At 45.2% G+C, this 16,625-nt stretch overlaps 7 protein-coding genes across 7 annotated transcripts; 4 read left to right on the top strand and 3 right to left on the bottom strand. All coding sequences in view use genetic code 12, as the record gives it.

Annotated features, from left to right (window-relative positions):
- Window positions 1–76: 76 nt before the first annotated feature.
- FOB63_001555 (glycosyltransferase family 2 protein) lies at window positions 77–2,911 on the bottom strand (the record flags this gene model as incomplete). Its single annotated transcript, XM_002618329.2, has 1 exon — window positions 77–2,911. One exon carries the CDS (start codon window positions 2,909–2,911, stop codon window positions 77–79), a length of 2,835 nt encoding a protein of 944 aa, XP_002618375.2.
- A 341-nt stretch (window positions 2,912–3,252) lies between these two features.
- On the top strand, window positions 3,253–4,779 carry FOB63_001554 (glycoside hydrolase family 16 protein; the record flags this gene model as incomplete). The annotated part of the gene is made up of 1 exon (XM_002618330.1): window positions 3,253–4,779. The coding sequence occupies one exon, from the start codon at window positions 3,253–3,255 to the stop codon at window positions 4,777–4,779; it is 1,527 nt and encodes a 508-aa protein (XP_002618376.1).
- Window positions 4,780–5,706: 927 nt separating this feature from the next.
- TIP20 (Tip20p) lies at window positions 5,707–7,968 on the bottom strand (the record flags this gene model as incomplete). The annotated part of the gene is made up of 1 exon (XM_002618331.1): window positions 5,707–7,968. The coding sequence occupies one exon, from the start codon at window positions 7,966–7,968 to the stop codon at window positions 5,707–5,709; it is 2,262 nt and encodes a 753-aa protein (XP_002618377.1).
- A 307-nt stretch (window positions 7,969–8,275) lies between these two features.
- CCT3 (chaperonin-containing T-complex subunit) lies at window positions 8,276–9,859 on the top strand (the record flags this gene model as incomplete). The annotated part of the gene is made up of 1 exon (XM_002618332.1): window positions 8,276–9,859. One exon carries the CDS (start codon window positions 8,276–8,278, stop codon window positions 9,857–9,859), a length of 1,584 nt encoding a protein of 527 aa, XP_002618378.1.
- Window positions 9,860–10,544: 685 nt separating this feature from the next.
- Window positions 10,545–13,265, top strand: FOB63_001551 (uncharacterized protein; the record flags this gene model as incomplete). The annotated part of the gene is made up of 1 exon (XM_002618333.1): window positions 10,545–13,265. The coding sequence occupies one exon, from the start codon at window positions 10,545–10,547 to the stop codon at window positions 13,263–13,265; it is 2,721 nt and encodes a 906-aa protein (XP_002618379.1).
- Window positions 13,266–13,979: 714 nt separating this feature from the next.
- On the top strand, window positions 13,980–14,927 carry KIN28 (TFIIH complex serine/threonine-protein kinase subunit; the record flags this gene model as incomplete). Its single annotated transcript, XM_002618336.2, has 1 exon — window positions 13,980–14,927. One exon carries the CDS (start codon window positions 13,980–13,982, stop codon window positions 14,925–14,927), a length of 948 nt encoding a protein of 315 aa, XP_002618382.1.
- Window positions 14,928–15,295: 368 nt separating this feature from the next.
- FOB63_001549 (uncharacterized protein) lies at window positions 15,296–16,480 on the bottom strand (the record flags this gene model as incomplete). Its single annotated transcript, XM_002618337.1, has 1 exon — window positions 15,296–16,480. The coding sequence occupies one exon, from the start codon at window positions 16,478–16,480 to the stop codon at window positions 15,296–15,298; it is 1,185 nt and encodes a 394-aa protein (XP_002618383.1).
- Between the last annotated feature and the right edge of the window lie 145 nt (window positions 16,481–16,625).

Here is a 16,625-nt window from a genome sequence, read left to right as displayed (position 1 = left end):
CAGCCAAAAAAATTCCGAGATTTCTCGTAATTTGGGAATATGGTACCTCGTGTATTTGCTTGTGAAACTATAAAACTCACCATGAAAAAGTGGTGATTTGAGGATTAAGAACAATCGGTGAGAGAATATGACTCCAAAGACTCCAAGCCAAAGGGAGAATGGGAGCGATTCCACGGATTTGGTATGCGTAAGGTACCGCATATGCCAAGCAAAGAATGGCAATCAACATTAGAATGCAGCAAATGTACATCATGTAGTAATTCTTGATGGCTTTAGGCACTTCTTGAAAGAAGTTTGAGTTTTCGATATCCTTTGCAGTTGCTTCCCATGCCATGTTAATACCTAGTAAATGGCACGCAATCGCCTTAAACATATGCCATGATAGTCCACCCATGAAAATTGCCATCACGACCACCCATTTTAGCTCTCCAAGAACTTGTAACACTGTGACTTTGTTGTGAACACGGAGTCTTGCAATGGAATAGGCAGCTTGCGATGCAACAGAGAATGTTACAGTGACTGCAACAAAGATGTGCATCGAGTCACTATAAATGCGGTAGTAACCCCAGTTATAGTAGCCAACAATGAAATAGTTGACGAAAACCATCACAAGGGAAGCCCCAATTGCAAAATAAGTGCCCATATAACTGATAATCCCAAACTTGCAAGCAAGGGAGATGTTGCACCGCACAAATGATCTAAACAACGGAGTAAATATTCTTCCCAATACCCATTTCCTCAAAGGATGAAACATAATCTCAGAGCATCCATAAGCATACTTGGACCACCGAGTCAATTCGTCATAGACATTTAAAGAAACGCCCTCCTTAAATCCTCCATCATGATAAGTAGCCAAACGTACTATGTATCCTAACGCACCAAGTTTTAAAGACAATTCAAAGTCTTCTGAAACATGAGATTCTGACCAGTACTTGACTCTGTTATCATCTTCATCAACATATGCACATTCTTGTATTGCCTGCCATCTCAAGAAAGCATTATGGCCGACAAAAGCTGCTGTATCAGCTCCACTTGCCGAAACATAAGAAATAGAAAAATAAATCAATTCAGTAAACCAAGCAATCATTTGTTCCCAGTAATCATTCACAACCATCATTACCCCCGAAGCATGTTGTAGTATCCCCACGTCAGGACATGCATGCATTTCTGATGCTGCATCTAAAAAACAATCTTCTGGTATTCTCGTGTCAGAGTCTATGATCAAAATGAGCTCTCCCAATAGGATATCTCCTCCAGCCCAGCATCGACCTTCCTCTTGAACAACCAATTCCAAAGCTTTCAAGTATGAAGCTGACTCTTGCTTTGGGTCCCAAGAAGTGGTTTCGCCCCTAATTTCATCAAATTTTCCGTCCACCAAGTTTGAAATGTGTAAGCAGTAGTTCATGTTAGAGGCCTTTTTGAATCTCCCCTTTCTGATAAATCCATCAACGTTATGACCAGGGCGAGCTACGTAGCCAAATCCATTCTCTTCATAGTACTGTATCCTTTCCAAAGCGTCACTCTTTGGAATCACTTGAAGTCCATCATCATTAATGAAAATATTAGCAGAACCACCTTGAAGTTCGTAAGTATGGATGGCTTTTTGAACGCTTTCAAAGGTAGGCTTCAACACAGTCAGCAACCCTTCTTTGTAGACGGGACACTGGATAGTTATGTGAGGCAATACTCCGTTTTTTGGTTTCAAGCGAGGCGAACGTTTCACGGAGTATGAATATGAGTTCTTTTCGAGTTGTGACACTGGTCCTAGAATAAAGACAAAAACAGAGACCACAGATGTAGCAAAAAACCCACAGAAAAGAAAAATCACTGGAATGTATAGGATACTTACCAAAATTATCCAATAGTTTTCCGTCACGATGATTCTAATCAATTGCGACACAAACATGCCTATGAAAGCCATAAGGACAATTACTGCTAATGCAATGATCACTGAATGTACAAAGAAGATTGGCCTTTCCTCGTATTGTTTTTCTATATCAAACTCTGCTGTAGAGTTTGATTCTTCTGAGCTTGTTGATCCAGAAACAGCCTCTGTTTCAGCCCGGACAGAATTTCTCTTGGCCAGGCTAGTCTCCTCGTCAGAGGAGTCAAGACCATTAACAAAAGTGACTCTGGGAATATAGTTGGTTCTTTTTTCGTTAACTGCGTTGCCAGCATCCCAAACAAAATTGATCAATCTTTTCTCAATCTGATTCAAAAAAGTAAGCACTTGTTGAATGGTAGATCCCCACACAACAAAACTCTTCTCGTCTCTAATAAAAGCGCAGTAATGGTATTTGCTAGCAAAGGGAATCTCTTGGATAGAATCAAGAATTTGGATTCTATGATCTAAATCTATGGGAATCACACCATCCTCTGGTCTGACTGTCTCAAGAACAGCATGAATAAGGGGAAACGAAACTTTGACTGCAATTTCAGCACGTAGATAACGTGCCACAAGGTCCACAAAAGACCCCTCACCGAGATTATCACATGGAGGTAGGTATCTGTAATGAATCTTACTTCCGTCTTTGTGATTTTTCTTCATCACACATGGCTCCAATGGATCCACTAACTTGAGCCATCCTTTACCAACACAGATATCATAAAGATACTGCACAAATATATATTGGGGGTCTTTGAAGTCTCCAGGGAATTGGAATTGAGTATGTGGTGCGTTGATGTTATTAAGAATACCTTGAAAGCCGCTGACAGGTTGGATCGAAAAATTTTGTGAACCACTTCCCGTTGATGTTAATTCACTCAATGGAAAATTAGTCGCAGCTGTCAATTGTTCTTGTATGTCTCTTATATTGATTTGGCCCTCTATCTTACTATCAGGAACACTTTTCTCTTCCTCGGGACCTTTGCGTCTTTCGCCAGCCTTCAATAATTTCTTGAGAAAACTCATTTTAGGGTATGAAGCTCATCAGTCAGAATACGTCTCGAAATATATCCTAATCCTGGTTACGTGCGATGGAGCCATGGGAGCAAGAAATTACCGTCATACGTTCTCGCTCAAAACCATATGCAAGGTTATGCAGAGTTAGTGTTCGCTGCATGTAAGCACGGCGGGTTCATCTAGAAGACGAGGCATATGTCCCCGAATGGAACTGTCGAATGTGTGACTTCGCAGCTTTCCTTATTCATATTTAAACACAAAGTCTAGACTTTCTTTCCTTTATTACAAAACCCCCGTATTGGCGAATCGTTTTCTTCCCGTTATCAATTCATTGATACCTTTGCTTCATAATGGTTCAGCTTCATCCGCAGCAGTCCGAAGTCTCTAATCTGTCAGCCGAAAACCAGTATTTTGAGGCCTCGGACCAGCAAACTGATATTTCGTCATCTTTGCCTATGCCAACAGCCAGTGCAAGGACATCAAGAGGCACAAGTTTCAGGACTAGTGGTGATGAGAGCTCATCAATTGTGAATAGATCTTCCCAGACATTATACACCACGGAAATTAAACCTGGAGATGATGAACTTATCTTCACAAAGCGGGTGGTGCATTCAAAAAGGATAACTCTTGGAGCCGAGGTTGAAAAACCTTGGTTGAAAAGCAAAAGCAGAAAGAAGCTCAAAATTATCAACTACATCGTTCTTCTTGGATTCGTACTTGGTTTGGCTGTCATTGGTGTACTAGGGTACTTTGCATATGCTGATATTTCAAACTTCAAGTTCTGTGAGGTACTAGTCGATGATTTCCTGGAATTCAACAAGAATGTATGGGAAAGAGAAGTTCAAGTTGGGGGTTTCGGCACAGGTGCCTTTGACTGGACCACAGACCTGGACCGAAACTCTTTTGTGAAAAATGGAAAACTCTTTATTCTCCCAACACTTACTAATGAGACTATTGATAACGATGATATCTCAAACGGGTACACAGTGAACTTAACCACAGATGGAACTTGTACAGGTTCTGGAGGAGCCCAATGTTGGATTAGGTCTAACTCAACTACTGGAGCAATTATTCCACCAGTGCAAAGTGCTAGGCTCAATACTAAAAGCTCAGCATCTATAAAGTATGGGAAAGTAGAGGTGCGTGCTAAACTTCCTAAAGGAGACTGGTTATGGCCTGCAATTTGGTTACTTCCGAAAAATAACACTTATGGGCCCTGGCCAGCTTCGGGTGAAATTGATATCGCTGAATCCAGAGGGAATGGAGTGCATTACCCTATGGGTGGACATGACGTTATTTCCAGCAGTCTTCATTGGGGCCCTGATGTGGCACAAGATCAGTATCTTAGAACTACATCCCATAGTACCCAAAGATTGGGTATGTTTTCCAGCACATTCCATATCTATGGTTTGGAATGGAATGAGAAGTACATCAAAAGCTATATCGATGGTCGATTAAGGCAAGTCCTCTACCATGGTTTCAAAAAGCCTTTCTGGGACTTTGGACACTTTTCAACAACATACCAAAATGGTACTGTGATCCAAAACCCTTGGCCACTCAACAACAAAATCGCTCCTTTTGATCAGGAATTCTTTCTTGTTCTTAATGTTGCGGTTGGAGGCACGAATGGGTTTTTCCCAGATTCAATGGGTGACAAACCCTGGACAAATGCCCAGGAGACTACTGCTCCTCGCTCGTTTTGGTCAGCCGTCTCTAGTTGGTATCCAACATGGCCACAGAAGGAAGAAGATCGAGCACTTGTTGTGGATTATGTTAAAATGTACAAGATTTGTTCCACAGCTGAGAAGAATCAAAAGAGAGACACCTTTCTAAAACCATTTTCGTGGATGGTTCCTTTTCTTAGATTTAAGAAATGATACGGCGGTTATACTGTTTGACGTTCTTACCGCATTTGTACCCTGCATTTAATAAGTACTTTTTTCCGGGTATGTACCTAGAACTAATTTCCAATTCTGGGCTTTAATCTGCAATTTTGGACGTAGGCATGAGGGTATTTCTTTTTCTTTTTTTTCGCCACTTGAGTGTGACCATGCAGATAACCTTATTAGCCTGAAATGCACATGTTATAGCAACAGTACTGATGAGAATGAGAAGATATTGTTTTCAAGAAACAAAGCCTTATCGCGCCACTAGGAATACTAGTTGTGGATTCCATTTCTGGTGTTTCTTTGTTCCTACAATGAACAAAACAGATGCATAGCCATAAATGGGCCTTCGAGATACCGAGAATGAAGGAAGACTGCCTAATAATGCATATGCATGAGTCTCTGTTGTGGCGCCCGTAGTTATCTTATCAGTTTCTTATGCAACTGGATACGATGCAGAACAATCTTTGCGCAGAACAATCTTATTTAAAGTTGCGTATAGCATGCAGTATTATTCATTATGGGACGGAAAGTTCCTTGACAGGAGAGTAATTACCTTTTAGTCAGAAAAATGGCTCAGTTACAGCGCCTTAGAGTGGGGTACTTTGTTTGACTCGTTCGGGAGTTGCCTTTTGCGGAACAATCTAAATATTTCAGAAAGTTTGAGTTTGAATCGTATAATGAAAAAGCTGCTATCGTTGAACAGTTCCACTCGATAGATCCACGATACGTTGCCGTGCTTCCCCCAGCCTGTTTCCAAAACGAGTTAAATAGCTCATGTGATTCTGTCTACCACAATGAACCAACATTGATTATGCGCAATGTCGCTACCTTCACATAGTGCGGTCATGAAAAATTCACGCCTCAAGTTACCCTAAAATTCCGACTGTTGTGTGGCAATCGATAGGTTTATCCATTCTAGACTATACGAAATAACAAATCTCTCAAATCATTGTCAGAAAGACAATCAAGCCCATCCGTAAATTCCGCTCTGATGTCATTGTTACTATCGGGGTTTCTCTTCAATAACTTTGCAGTTGTGGCATCAAAATGTTCCATCATCTTCACTGATTGCATTAGCCTCTTGTAATTGCGGTTTTCGATATTGGAATACTTGTAGTTCGTACTCATCAACAAGTAGTCAGCCATGTAGCTACTCAAGCATTCAAGATCGACTTTTAGTTGGCTCAATCCATTCTTGTTGAACTGGTTATTCGAGATTACATACTCTTGGAGCACGCGTGCGTAGGAATCGCAAACTTTACTCGAAACAAGAAAGTAATCAAGCTCTGGAAGTGATCTTTTTAAGAAAGACATATAGCTCGGAAGAATGAGAATAAAATTCGATAACTGGGTGGATGGTTGATTATTCTTCTTCATATCATCGTCGATTATCCATGAACAAGAATTGACATACTCCTTCAAAGTTCCACGAATTTCCCGACGGAAGAAATCAGTGTATTTCTCAATAACCTTGTCAAGTAAACCATGATACTGGACAATTGTTGCGCCGAAAATGGAGTTATCTCTATCTTTGGTGTCTGAAAGCGAGCAGAACATATTCCATAGTTGAATATAAACCAACTCCGTACTCCAATCTTCCATACTCTCGATCACAAACTTAATCAGGCAATAAAGACCAGTCAAGATTTCTAATCCTTTAAGACCGTTTGTCGCAATTGTTTGTGCCGCATTGTTTGAGTCAGGTTTGATCGTCCCAGATAAAAAATTTGATATGAGTTTCAGACTAAGCGACTCATTGAATTGGCGAAAGTCTTTCTCAAGAGCATTGTAATAATCATCTAGGAGAACAAGTTGAATCTTAGAAACGTATTTCAATTGATACTTGACAATACTCAAACTTTTGAAATGAGTTGTTAAATTATCAAAGAGTTTGACCAAAGCAAAAGCTGAATAGCTCGGTTTTAATACATCGCTTGGATTGTCCGAGCTAGCATTAAACTCGTAATCGATTTCAAAGGCATTCGAAGCACCCACTATGTCAGTCTCAAAGCGAGACTTTGCCAACCTGAATTCAAGATTAAGCCAGTTATTTACTGCACTGCTCTCACTTCCATCAGTAGCCAAAATATCTCCCGTGAGACCTGCCCATTTATGTGGTCGCGCAGCAAGTGAAACCTCAATGAAAGGATTGTATTTGTAGTTCTTGCGTAAGCGCTGGTCGAAGGATGCCGTCTCGAAAATCAAATGCGAAAGTAATCGCCCATCACGGTCAAGGGCAGCCGTGTCACCTTCAGACGAAGACTTTTCAATATTTGTATTAATTATCAGTAGCATTTGGGTCAATTTGTCTCTGAGGGGAATAAGGATAGCAGTCAACACTTCAAAAATGCCAATCCGATTATGTTTTGAAAAAGCATCCCCAATAGCAAGCTCCAAAACAGCATGGTTGTCTGAGAAGAACGTTTCAACATAGTTCAAAGCCCATTCAGGACGAGAAATCTTGTTGGTCTCTGTATTCTGGTTGAAGTGATAGTTGAATCGGAGGATAAACGGATGAAGAAGAACCTGGAGAGCAAACCATGATTCTGGGTATTCTGGAATCAGGTTCAATGCTTCAAGATCAACCAATTCCGTAAACTTTGACGAGATCAATTTGAAATCAGCTGCAGGGATAGTTACTTTTTCATGCGGAGCAAGCCATTTGACCTTTTCTAATGCTTTGGTGAGTTCGGCCTGAAGAACTGCTTTGCGGGGTTCTGAAACAAGTTTCAATTGCAGACGAAGCGTTTTTTCGAGCAGCTCATCATGAATATCTGAAATAGCAATCGATGCTGCGTTGAATTCTTCTACAGGTGAAGACTCCAGCAACTGGTTGAGTCGAGATTCAATGTCAGCTGCGCGAATCAAGACGGCGTTTTCTCTTTCTAATTCCAACTTCTTTTGGAGCGCTCCGCGGATTTCACGAAGAATCTTGACATCGCCAAAGTTTTTCACAAGCTGATCCACGGCTTCGATCGATTCTGATCCAGATAAATCCTGAACAGCGTGCACCAACGCCTCACATTGAGCCGCATCTGGACCATTTAGATTCCTGGCATTCGTTTTCGCCTTGATTGCTTTTGTGATGTTCAATTTTTGCTCGCTGAGAGCATTGATATGAGCATCGATTTCCTCCAAGTCCCGCAAGAAGACAAAATTAGTGTTGATGTAGTCCATAGTGGGGTACCTTTCACGACAGAGTAGCACCTATATGCGACCAAGATGCACGGGTGTTTTCACATGACGTTCAAGTGAAGTGATGAAGTCAAATGAACTCGAGGAGACAGACAGAATAGAAAAAGGCACGAGTGCAATGGTAGCCTTACATAATGCTTCTACATAATGTTACGCATACTTCTGATTCTGGAATCATGATCCATGCTAGTCGGAGACACAGTAAGTATAATGGCGTGCGCGACACAGAAAAAAAGCGTCTTGTCCATTATTGAATGCACAGGCTTTCCTTCAACATTTTCATCCCACAATGCAAGCACCAGTGGTCTATCTCAACGCTTCCACAGAAAGACAAAGTGGGCGTCAGGCGCAGGTTTCCAACATCACCGCAGCAAAAGCTGTGGCTGACATCATCAGAACATGTTTGGGTCCTAAGGCTATGTTAAAGATGCTTTTGGATCCGATGGGTGGCATTGTGTTGACCAACGACGGACATGCTATTTTGAGAGAAATCGATGTGTCCCACCCAGCAGCAAAGTCCATGATTGAACTAAGTAGAACTCAGGACGAAGAAGTGGGAGATGGAACTACTACTGTCATCATTTTGGCTGGAGAGATCTTGGCGCAGACTTTCCCATACATTGAGAAGAATTTGCATCCTGTCGTGATCATTCAGGCCTTGAAGCAGGCGTTGAGCGACGCTTTGGAAATCATTCACCAAGTTTCTGTTCCGGTGGACATTGAGAACGATGAGGCCATGATTAAGTTGATCAAGGCTTCTATTGGCACTAAATACATCAACAAATGGCTGCAAAAAATGTGTGAGTTGTCGTTAAGGGCCGTGAAGACAGTTGCCGTGAAGCAAGGTGACTACAAAGAGATTGACATCAAAAGATACGTGCGTGTGGAGAAAATTCCTGGTGGCGAAGTTGCCGACAGTGAGGTATTGGATGGTATTATGTTGAACAAAGATGTTACACACCCCAAGATGAAGAGACGGATTGAAAACCCCCGTATCATCTTGTTGGACTGTCCGTTGGAGTACAAGAAGGGTGAGTCGCAGACGAACATTGAAATCACGAAGGAGGAAGACTGGAACCGTATTTTACAGATTGAAGAAGAGCAAGTGCGTTTAATTTGTGACCAACTTTTGGAATTCAAACCCGATGTTGTGATCACCGAAAAGGGTGTCTCCGATTTGGCTCAGCACTACTTGTTGAAGGGAGGTGTTACTGCTTTGAGAAGAGTCAAGAAGTCCGACAATAACAGAATTGCCCGTGCCACAGGCGCCACAATCGTCAACCGTATCGAGGACTTGAAGGAGTCCGATGTGGGTATCAAGTGTGGTCTCTTCAATGTGGAGCTTATCGGAGATGAGTACTTCACCTATCTCGTCAAGTGCAAGGACCCTCAAGCATGTACTGTGTTGTTGAGAGGAGCATCGAAGGATATCTTAAACGAGGTTGAGCGCAACTTGCAAGACGCTATGGCGGTCACCAGAAACGTAATGTTCGAACCATCATTGAGTCCTGGTGGAGGCGCCACAGAAATGGCTGTGAGTGTCAAGCTTTCAGAAAAAGCCAAGACTATCGAGGGTGTCGCTCAGTGGCCATACCAGGCGGTCGCCGATGCATTTGAGGTCATCCCAAGAACATTGGTTCAGAATTGCGGAGGTAAGCCAATCCGCGTTTTGGCCCAATTGAGAGCAAAGCACGCAGAGGGTGAACACACTTTTGGAATTGATGGAGAGTTAGGCAAGGTTGTGGACATGAACGATTACGGGATTTGGGAACCGGAGGTGATCAAGCAGCAATCGATCAAAACCGCAATTGAAAGCGCTTGTCTCTTGTTGCGTGTGGATGACATTGTCAGTGGTGTTCGCCAGCAGGAGTAATATCATGTACCATAGATCTATAGGAACTCCTAATAGCTAATCGGAGGAAAATACTCACAAACTAATGTCTGCGTGATTGTAAATACGGCCAAGGAGGGTAATTTTGTTCCGATGGACAAGTGATCACAGCTTTTATCTGATATCGATCCGAACCCTAATGCTAGAAGTCGTTTCGTAGATATTGAGCCGTGTAATATTACATCAAGCTAGTAACCGTCACATAAGTTTACCTTCTATGATTGCATGAGCAGTCGAGACAAAGAATCGTCGTAATGATTCCGCATGCATCAGAGCCCCGTACAGCCGGAGAATCTTCAATACCGTTGAACAAAGTCAACCTTTAATAGACTTCAAAAGTCATTTAAACACAGATTTTTCAGTCATTAGTGATATGAAAATTTCACAATAAAAGATGTGGATGCAGCACTCTTCGAATGTCGTTTCGCTTGACAAGCGTCATGTTGAACAATGACTTACGGCTGATGCACATGTCTAAAGGAGAAACCGCAGTGGTTACTGAGTGATGGGTGATGGTGCTAATTCCATATGCCACTTACCCACTTTGGAGCTAGTATACGCATAGTAAAGAATGTCCAAGAGATATAGACTAGCCAGACAGGCTTACCTGCATCTCCATCAGGCACGCTGTATGGAAGTGTAATGCGGAACGCTCCTTCTGCACGTGATGACGCAGTCTCATTGCAAGGAAGACTGCATGCGCTTGCGGTCGAAACGCTGGTGCAGTGTTTATGCCTCTTCCAGATCGGGCAATGAGCTTCAATGCGCACACCATTCTCTAGCAGCCGCATTCAACTTCTTCGCAACTAGGTCTCTTTCTCTCATCAGCATGTCGGCTCCACCGTTGCCCTTTTTGGCAAGGACATTGGTTTCCTGGACCGGCGAAGAGGACGGCGACTTGGGATTTCTCGAAAACGAGGTGGTCAAGGTGTTCCATCTCGTAGACGAGCTCTGGTGGCAGGGAAGTTTGGTGCGGAATGGCGCCGAAGGCATCTTCCCCAAAGACTTTGTTGAGATAATGCCACCCGCAGGCCTTTCGTCGGACCCTAGCACACCTGTCCACGATCGAACCAGCAAATTGGCCACGACCCCGAAAACGACTCCTTCTGCTTCTCCGTCCAAGATAACGCCCAAGGGAACCCCAACAAAGCAGACGCCCAAGAGCGCTTCGAAAAGTGCATCCAAGAGCGCCTCCAAAAGCACATTGAAATTTGCATCTTCCAAGACATTGAGTGCGCTGTCGCCCAACGTGTCTGGTCAAGCGAGCCCAGATATGTACCTGAGCGGACGCAAAATGTACTCGCAGTACGTGCTTGGCACGGGCTTTTCCAGTTCTGATTCGGCGTTGCCTCTTTCGCCCACACCCAAAGCGCGGCGTGAAGACGAACTCATGCAGAGCATTGCCCACAAGAAACAGCAGCTCGAGATGGAGCTCCAACAACTCCGCCAATTGGAGCGGCAGGCGAAGGATGGGAAAGACGTTGCAAAGTACCTGGCTCGTGCCAATCTGGCAGAGCTGGGCTACGTAAGCGAGGAACTCTTACTGTCGAAGCGACTCGAGCATACAGACGAGGATCTGGATGCACCGCCGCCACCGCCCAAGCATTCCGACCAATTGCGCGAGTCTAATACTATGCGCGAGTCTACTGCTATGCGTGAATCTCATGCGTTGCGCGAGTCTCATGCCATGCGGAGTTCTGTCGTGATGCACGGTTCGCAAGAGGATCAAGAACCTGCGCGCGACGTGTTCCACTGCTCAGAACTCAAGTCGTCGCTCAAATCTCTCCAGAGCGACGTGCTCAACTTGTCCGAGCTCAGTGCCACCAGCGCCGGCTCGTTCATGCGACACAAGTATGAAGCGCCCGAAGATGACCGGCCGCGCCTTTTCAAAATGCTTCGGCGCAAAAGCGCAGAGAACTTGCTTGAACAGCGGCTCAGTGCGGGCGACGAATGGCGCGCGGTGAAAACGGCGCTCAATCGCGCCAACACGCTCTCGACCCAAGACAAGCAGATGCGCACTCGGCGACTCGCGCGCGCCGAACCCAATTTCATCGTCAAGCCGCTCGAGTATGTCACGCCAATAAATGTCAGTGAGACATTTGGCGAGCATCCGCAGGCGCCACCGACGCCCAACAAGCGCAAAGTGGCTGATTTTGCCGCCAAGTATCCGCGTTCGACCGACTTCAATGATGTGATCTCTGCCGTGAGCGTGAAATTCGGCGCCTCGCGCGTCGATATGGTGCGCGCGCTTCTTTTGCACTTGTGCCAGTTCCGTATAATCGAGGAGCCCGAACGCATTCTGCTCGCGAAACCGCGCCTTTCCGAGGTGATGGAAAAGGGCGCAGCCACCATTTTCCAGCTCAACTACTTGTTCAAGAAATTGCTTGAGGCGTTGCGGATTCCGGCCGAGGTGGTTGTGGGATTCTGGAAAAAACCAAACGAGTTCTACCATTCCGACCACTTTGTAGTCAACCACTGTTGGCTCTCGGTGATGCTCGAAACGGGCGCGCGCGCGGGCGTCTTTCGCCTCGTCGACCTCTTTTGCTTCCAAAATGGCGCCGTGTGCAACACAAGCGGCCACAACGAGTTTTATTTTTTGGCCGAGCCCATCCACTTGGTGTCGACCCATCTTCCGTCCATTATCGAGTTGCAGCATGTTTGCCCGCCTGTAGATGTCAACGTGGCGTTCCATTTGCCCCGGCTCTACTCGGGCTTTGCCAAATCGCATCTTCGCTTCAGCAACTTCAACAATGCTTTGACTCGCATGAAAGACTTGGAAGTGTTCGAGGCAGACTTGCATGTGCCGCCCGACGTGGAGCTTTTCACCTTGATCAAAACCGCCCGCACCACATCCAACGACTTCACTCTTTGCCAGCATTATTGGGTGGGCGGCCGCCGAATGGCCCGCATCAAGGCGCTTCTTCCTGTAGGAGAGCTGATTGGCGTGTTCCAGCTTTTCGCCGGGCCCAAGGGCTTGCAAACGCATTTTGACAATATCCATGAACTCGCATGTGTCATTCCTTTGTACCACGAGGGCACCTCGCTCGCTGCCCGTTTTGTTCCTCGTTTCCCCACCATCCAAGCACAAAACTATGACCTTTACGTTCGTCATCCACAATTGGCGACTCTTGCGCCCAAAAACTCGTACAACTTCGAAATCGATGCGCACCCAGCTCAGCTGCACCTACAAGGGAACTCTGATCTTAAAATTGTCATTGAGGCGCCTTCAGGGAAGTATACAAAGCTCACCCGAGAGGACGACCCCCGCGGCGAATCTTGCGCTTTCCGCACAACACTTCTGTGTAACGACGCTGGTTTTTACCGTGCCTTGGTTCTTGGCGACAGTGGTAACAGCTGGTACGTTTTTGCCCAGTGGGAATGTGTCTAATAGATTGCATCGTGCTTTGGCACGCAATACATTTGTAATAGAGAGGATGTAGAAGCTTGTAAGAGGATGCTAAAGTGGCAGAAGCATGTGAAACCATGGGTGAAACCAACGAGTAATAAAACAAGAGACCATTTCATTTATAGAGTATTATGGTGCAATTAGGACGACGGTTTTCGTATGTCGTCGCCTTTTGGTGATCTACTTTTCCCACGAAAGGGACAACGATCGCTATTATGTTTTTGGCTCTAATTGCTAACCATGTTTGATGTTCATGACATTCTTCATCTGGCTAAAGTTATTACCGTTTTGAAAGGATTATTTCCCACCCTGGACTATTCTATAAAGATCTTTGCAATAAATGGTTTTAACTTACCACAAGTCCTTAATGACCATATTTCCCACTACAACCTATGTGGCCGTTTATCGTTCGTAATCGACTGTTTCCAGTGTAATTTTACCTCTTTTTGCAATAGAAAAGAACGAAGTATGCGCACTGATGTTCTGGATCAGTGTTCTAAAATACCGATCCGACGAGCAATAACCATAACAACTGAAGAAGATGGAAGCAGTTTATCTCAAAGAAAAGATTTAACCATATCATGTCGTGTTGTGCCCATGATATCAGACCTTTATATGAAAGGCGTAAAATGGTTTTGTAGTGTGAAGTACTGGTTTCGCATCTACTTATTCAACTAAACTCATTTGGCTTTTCTTATGGCCAGCTACTCCAAGGACAAAAAAGTCGGTGAGGGAACATATGCTGTCGTCTATGTCGGTAAGCAGATTTCCACTGGGCGGCAGATTGCCATCAAAGAAATCAAGACCGGCTTGTTCAAAGATGGTTTAGACATGTCAGCCATACGAGAAGTCAAGTATTTGCAAGAGCTTCGGCACCGCAACGTGATCGAGCTCATGGACGTGTTTATGTCTGCAGACAATAACTTGAATTTGGTGTTGGAGTTTTTGCCCTGTGATTTGGAAGTGTTGATCAAGGACCAGAAGGTGGTGTTCAAGAGTTCTGATATCAAAGCATGGCTACTCATGACTTTGCGAGGCATCCACCATTGCCACCGCAATTTTATCTTGCACCGTGATTTGAAACCCAGCAACTTGCTTCTCGCACCTGATGGTCAACTCAAAATCGCCGATTTTGGTCTCGCTCGAGCTTTTGGAAATGCTCTGGACGCATTCACACCTAAGGTCGTTACCCGGTGGTATCGTGCCCCTGAGTTGCTCTTTGGCGCTCGCCATTATACGGGAGCAGTGGATATTTGGGCCGTGGGGATCATATTTGCTGAGTTAATGTTGCGTACACCGTATTTGCCAGGCGCTGATGATGTGGATCAGTTGGATGTTACATTTAAGGCTTTAGGCACTCCTACAGAGCAAATCTGGCCCAATGTGTCCAATTTACCCATGTATGATGCTTTGCATGTCTATCCGCCTCCTCTGCGACAAGAACTCAGGAACCGATTCAGTGCAGCGACGGAACGGGCGCTAGATTTGATGATTTCTATGACCCAGCTCGATCCAGCTCGCCGCTGTGATCTGGAACAGGCGTTGACTCATGATTTCTTCACGGAAGCACCACCACCGACTAGGCCAGAAGATTTGCCAACGAAAAGCCCGGAGCCAGAAGAAAAAAAGAGGCGCTTGGAGTAGACTATGGTGTTTTATAACGGTCTGTATAATGGTGTTAATAAAATGGGACTATAAAAGGTTACAGCACTGTAGTAAAGTTTCGATTCTAACTGAGGACGTCTTTAGCGTCCATGTATGTAATTATTCCCATTATTGAAAGTGGAAAGCAGGTAAATCGACCTCACTGCCATTTATAATCCCCAGAAAGAATCCAATGATGACTATAAATATGAGATATCTATCTATGCTGCGAATGCAATTAGCAATGTGTAAGAAATCGTTCACCGATCGCTAAAGGAGGCTTGTGATATTTTAGGCGGACCATCCTTTGATATCGGAACAGACGTCTCAATGGATGAATAGTTGAATGGAGGGAACTTCTCTGTTCGTCACATCAACATCGCCGTCACATGTTCGCCGATGGCCATTGCTGATGTCAAGCCTGGACTTTCGATACCTATCATGTTAATGAACCCAGGTAACTCCTCACGTATATAAAAGTCACTGAAGCCTCGAGCGCTTTCCTCTCTACCGGATATTTTAGGCCGAACGCCGGAGTAAGCTGGGTGCAAATCACCCACTTGGATCTCTGGAAAATACCCCGAAATGGCCCTCTGAGCCGCCTCGATATTAGTACGTGCCACGGTATAGTCCAAGTCGTTCGCATCTGTGGCATCAAGCCACTCCAAGTCTGGTCCGAAGCGAATCTGTCCGCCCAAATCAAGAGTCAAATGGGTGCCAAGGCCGGTTGCATTCGGCAAAGGACATGGATAGATGAGCCTCGTTGTCACCTGGCCACTTGGCGACTCTGGCTGGTACGAAAAATAACTTCCCTTGGCGAAATGAGCTTGAAAGTGACGCTCAGGCGGAAGAACCATGTTGGCGACCGTGGGCGCATGGAGTCCAGCAGCATTAATTACACAGTCGGCTGTGATTTCAAAGCGCTCGCCTGAAACATCCAAACAGTGCGCGCGGTATTGTGCAAGAGAGGCTTCGCGTTCGAGCGCCTCCACTCGGGTCGCGAGCGACACCAAGCCGCCTTGCTCCAAAAAGCTCGCCTCGAGATATGCGGTCAACGCATGCGCCGACACGATTCCGGTCGAGGGCGACTCGAGGGCACCATGCTTAGCGCGAATGCGGGGATGGATTGCCTTACATTGGTTAGAGGTCAACCGATTGACAGGAATGTCAAGAGCGCGGGCTGCACTTTCTAGCCGCGCCAAATATTCTTCTTCGGGCGCCGACTGCGCAACGACCCATTTTCCACACTGCGAATATGGCACGTCGCGCGGGTCTAGAGAGTAAAGAAGCTCCTTCCCGCGCACACACAAGCGCGCCTTGAGCGAGTCGGGCGGATAGTAAAGTCCAGCGTGGATCACTTCGGAATTGCGAGAGGTGGTTTCCATTCCAAGTTGTGGGTGTTGTTCTAGAAGCGCCACGTTCTGGCCCGACTGTTGGAGTTTTGCAGCCACAGCAACGCCAACCACTCCTCCTCCGATGACAATGTGAGAGAAATCGGCTGAGCGAACGGGGGCCATAGAGAAGGACCGCAAAGCACGAATCATGCCAAGCATACTAGAGGAATCGGTCAGGAAAAGGGAAGATCTGGGCGAGAGATGATGCAAACAAGAATATATAGACGAGATGAGACAGGCAAAACAACGACTCAAATGCAATTGAATCAATCCAAAGCACTATAGATAGCGTTTCGGCCTGGAA

The sequence above is a fragment of the Clavispora lusitaniae genome, assembly GCF_014636115.1.
Source record: "Clavispora lusitaniae strain FDAARGOS_655 chromosome Unknown tig00000038_pilon, whole genome shotgun sequence".
Taxonomy (NCBI): Eukaryota; Fungi; Ascomycota; class Pichiomycetes; order Serinales; family Metschnikowiaceae; genus Clavispora; species Clavispora lusitaniae.
Note: the sequence above shows the minus strand (reverse complement) of the source record. Positions and strands in the feature narration are given on the sequence as shown.